The sequence below is a fragment of the Schistocerca nitens genome, chromosome 1 (genome assembly GCF_023898315.1).
Source record: "Schistocerca nitens isolate TAMUIC-IGC-003100 chromosome 1, iqSchNite1.1, whole genome shotgun sequence".
Lineage (NCBI taxonomy): Eukaryota > Metazoa > Arthropoda > Insecta > Orthoptera > Acrididae > Schistocerca > Schistocerca nitens.
This window is the reverse complement of record NC_064614.1, coordinates 233,645,903-233,648,696: the sequence shown is the minus strand read 5'-3', so window position 1 is coordinate 233,648,696 and position 2,794 is coordinate 233,645,903. Positions and strand designations below refer to the sequence as shown.

At 37.9% G+C, this 2,794-nt stretch overlaps 1 protein-coding gene across 1 annotated transcript; it reads right to left on the bottom strand.

The window, feature by feature from the left end:
• Positions 1–864: 864 nt before the first annotated feature.
• On the bottom strand, positions 865–2,451 carry LOC126235175 (uncharacterized). The gene is made up of 3 exons (XM_049943909.1): positions 2,086–2,451; positions 1,824–1,961; positions 865–1,717 (listed from the first exon to the last, which is right to left on the bottom strand). The coding sequence occupies exons 2-3, from the start codon at positions 1,866–1,868 to the stop codon at positions 1,121–1,123; spliced, it is 642 nt and encodes a 213-aa protein (XP_049799866.1). The 5' UTR covers positions 1,869–1,961; positions 2,086–2,451; the 3' UTR covers positions 865–1,120.
• Between the last annotated feature and the right edge of the window lie 343 nt (positions 2,452–2,794).

Below are 2,794 nucleotides of genomic sequence, written 5' to 3'. Positions count from 1 at the left end.
CAACACTTTCATCACTTTCTACTACATGCTTTCTTGCATGAAAATCATAAACAGGTGGCAAACAACACACATTAAAATTTGATCAATTCTCATTCATTACAGTGACACTGTTACCCAAGAGAAACTTTCTCATGGCACATCTGAACTGGTATGCATTTGGATTGTTGTTCCAACCACCTCTGGGCCGAAAGCAGGAAAAAAAAAGCCCTATGTGATCTTGTGACAGTTTATATGTCAGCAAATACTTTAGAGGAGAGTCGACACGAAGCATGCTTGACAGAGCTATGTGCCTGACTGATTGCATATCGAAAATTATCCCAAAAGCAAAAGTACTTCTTGCATGGAGCAGCAACGGAACACCAATAATTTTTAAGCTTTTGATATAATTTTTAGTGTCTGAAAATACCAAGCCAATAAGATTTGTTGTCAAGTGTCAGGGGGCTCTTATACCCTTTACCTAATGGATTTCTGGAGTTCAGAATATAAAAAATCCTATCAATATAATACAAAAATTCTACTGTTGCTTCACTTCCTTTAAAATTTTGTTCACCAACCCTCCTCAAAAACTCTATACTATCTGCCACACTAGAATTCAAAGTCTGTGTAGCTAATGAAACATTCATTTTTCTATTTACATAACTTATATGTTGCTATGATAGTTTGTTGGCAAATGTCATACCTTCTTCTTGTTGTACCTTCTTCAATTGCTCAATGAAATGCCATCTAATAATGCCAGTTGGAGACTCGATAGATACTTCTGCTACAGCATTTATGGCTAACTTAATCATATGACACATGTCAAAGATACAATAAACATTGTATTTTTCCACAGGATGAGGAAAGTGGATTTTAAAATCACCCTTGGAAAAATTTAAAGTACAGCCAAGTGCTTATATTTACCTTGCAGCCATCACATGTAACACACCAAACCCTAATGCCAGAACTATGCAGCCTCTCAAAGCAGATTTTATCAGTGTGGCCTGATTATTTGCCTGTACACCGTTGATAAAGAAATATGCAATCGGGCATTTAAATTTGCCTTTAATAGAGCCAAGCATGAAAGTCAGAGCCTTAGATGCCTCTATTACTTCTTTTGACTGAGAAACTTCCCCACCAAAGTCTAAAAAAAAACTGTGTATTGCTTAGTTCCTCGGTCCCAAACTACTTGCTTCCTAATTGCCATACTGTCTACAATTAGACATGAATCGCTGAACTGGTCCCTTACAATTTGGTTCAAATCAATGTACTTAAAAAAATCTTTTAAGAAGCCAGGTTCACAGTCTACACTTGCCACCCATTTGGAAATCAATGATTTATGGGGCAGAGGCATTAATTTTTGCAGGTAATCACATGCTGCTGGTGAATAAAAGTACACAGTCATCACAAACATTTTCACATTTGTTGTGTATCTATTACCCTTTGACGAGAGAGAGTTGTTCACTAAATTGCACACTAATTCCACTTGTGTTCCTTTCTGATGATTGAGGAAATTATGTAACTTCTTAGGAAGATGCCCATTCTCCTTCAATGAACTTATGATGTCATCCATGGAACATACTTTCTTCTCTCTTCTTCGAAGTTTTTCACAGACGCACTTCAGTTTACGTTTTAATTCGTGCACAATGTCTGAGAAAAAATTGCAAGTTTCGGTCGCCTTGTCTTCCATTTCTACTTTCGACTGTATACCACAATCAATTGCTGAAGAACCAACTGCACTCTGAAACAAAGAAATAATTTCGTTACATATGATTGAAATATCTCAAGGCTTGATGAAAAAATATTATAAGAAAACTTTGGGCGTGTGAAAACACCCTTATACTAACGTTTTTGACACAATTCGCAGCTTCTGCATTGGATAATTGGGACATGCTTTCCACGGAAGAATTCTCATTGACAACATTCTCCACGCAATCAGTAGGTTCTGCAGCTGGCAAATCGAGCACAGATTCTATGACAGAACGCTAAAAACAAAAATATGGACCTGTATTACAACATTGCTTAGACCTATGTAGCTCAATTGTGTTCGTACGAAATAAATTCACAAAAGTAAAAAGCACACACATAGCAAGGAAATTAATTAGCTACCTCAAATGGAGAAGCATTCGTTGTCACTCAAAATCCTAACAACATGTCATCGTCGCTGTTTATTTGGTGGCATCAAATGAGTCGGAAAGTCAAAAACTGATGGCACTGCTTCGGGTTTGAGACGTTTCTTCCACGTTCTAGGGCTCACTACGTAATCATCTTGTCGCAAATGGTTTCCGCAAAGAGAACTGCAAGACGTAGGATTAAAACCTTTCCGCTTCACGGAAGTAATACACTTCTTTAGCAGCTCTGGGTGCTTTAGGAGAAACCTGTTCAAAAACATCGCATTAGCAAACGCACTAAGTCTGTATTTTTATCGTATTGTATCGGTAGTCCTATTACCTGTGAAATGGTAAGTCACTTTCCTTACTCTATCGCTTCGTACAATTGAAAGCGGAACAAGAAATCACCATTTCGATAATACTTAATTCCTTATACACCGTACAGACCGAGAGAAACTTCTTGCCAAATTCGAATATGGCGGTCAATACAGACGACAGTAATCAGCTGGTAGAGCCATCTATCGGTAAGTCCCGTAGTTGAGCATCCCTCATTTCGCTAGCTTTAGACGCCTGTGAAAACATAGGTCAGAGACTGCACCAAAGATAATAATTACAAATGGCAATCACTCCCACATAGCATTACACTGCACGTAACACTGCACTTCAAACTGTTCATAGTGTGATAGTCTATGCTGAAGGCATCTCTT

Bases quoted from the DNA above. Each gene is read 5' to 3' on its own strand.
- LOC126235175 (XM_049943909.1), bottom strand. From the start codon at position 1,868: ATGTCCCAATTATCCAATGCAGAAGCTGCGAATTGTGTCAAAAAC. The intron at 1,718-1,823 runs GTTAGTATAAGG...TCTTTGTTTCAG, and splicing joins CTGCGAATTGTGTCAAAAAC to AGTGCAGTTGGTTCTTCAGC.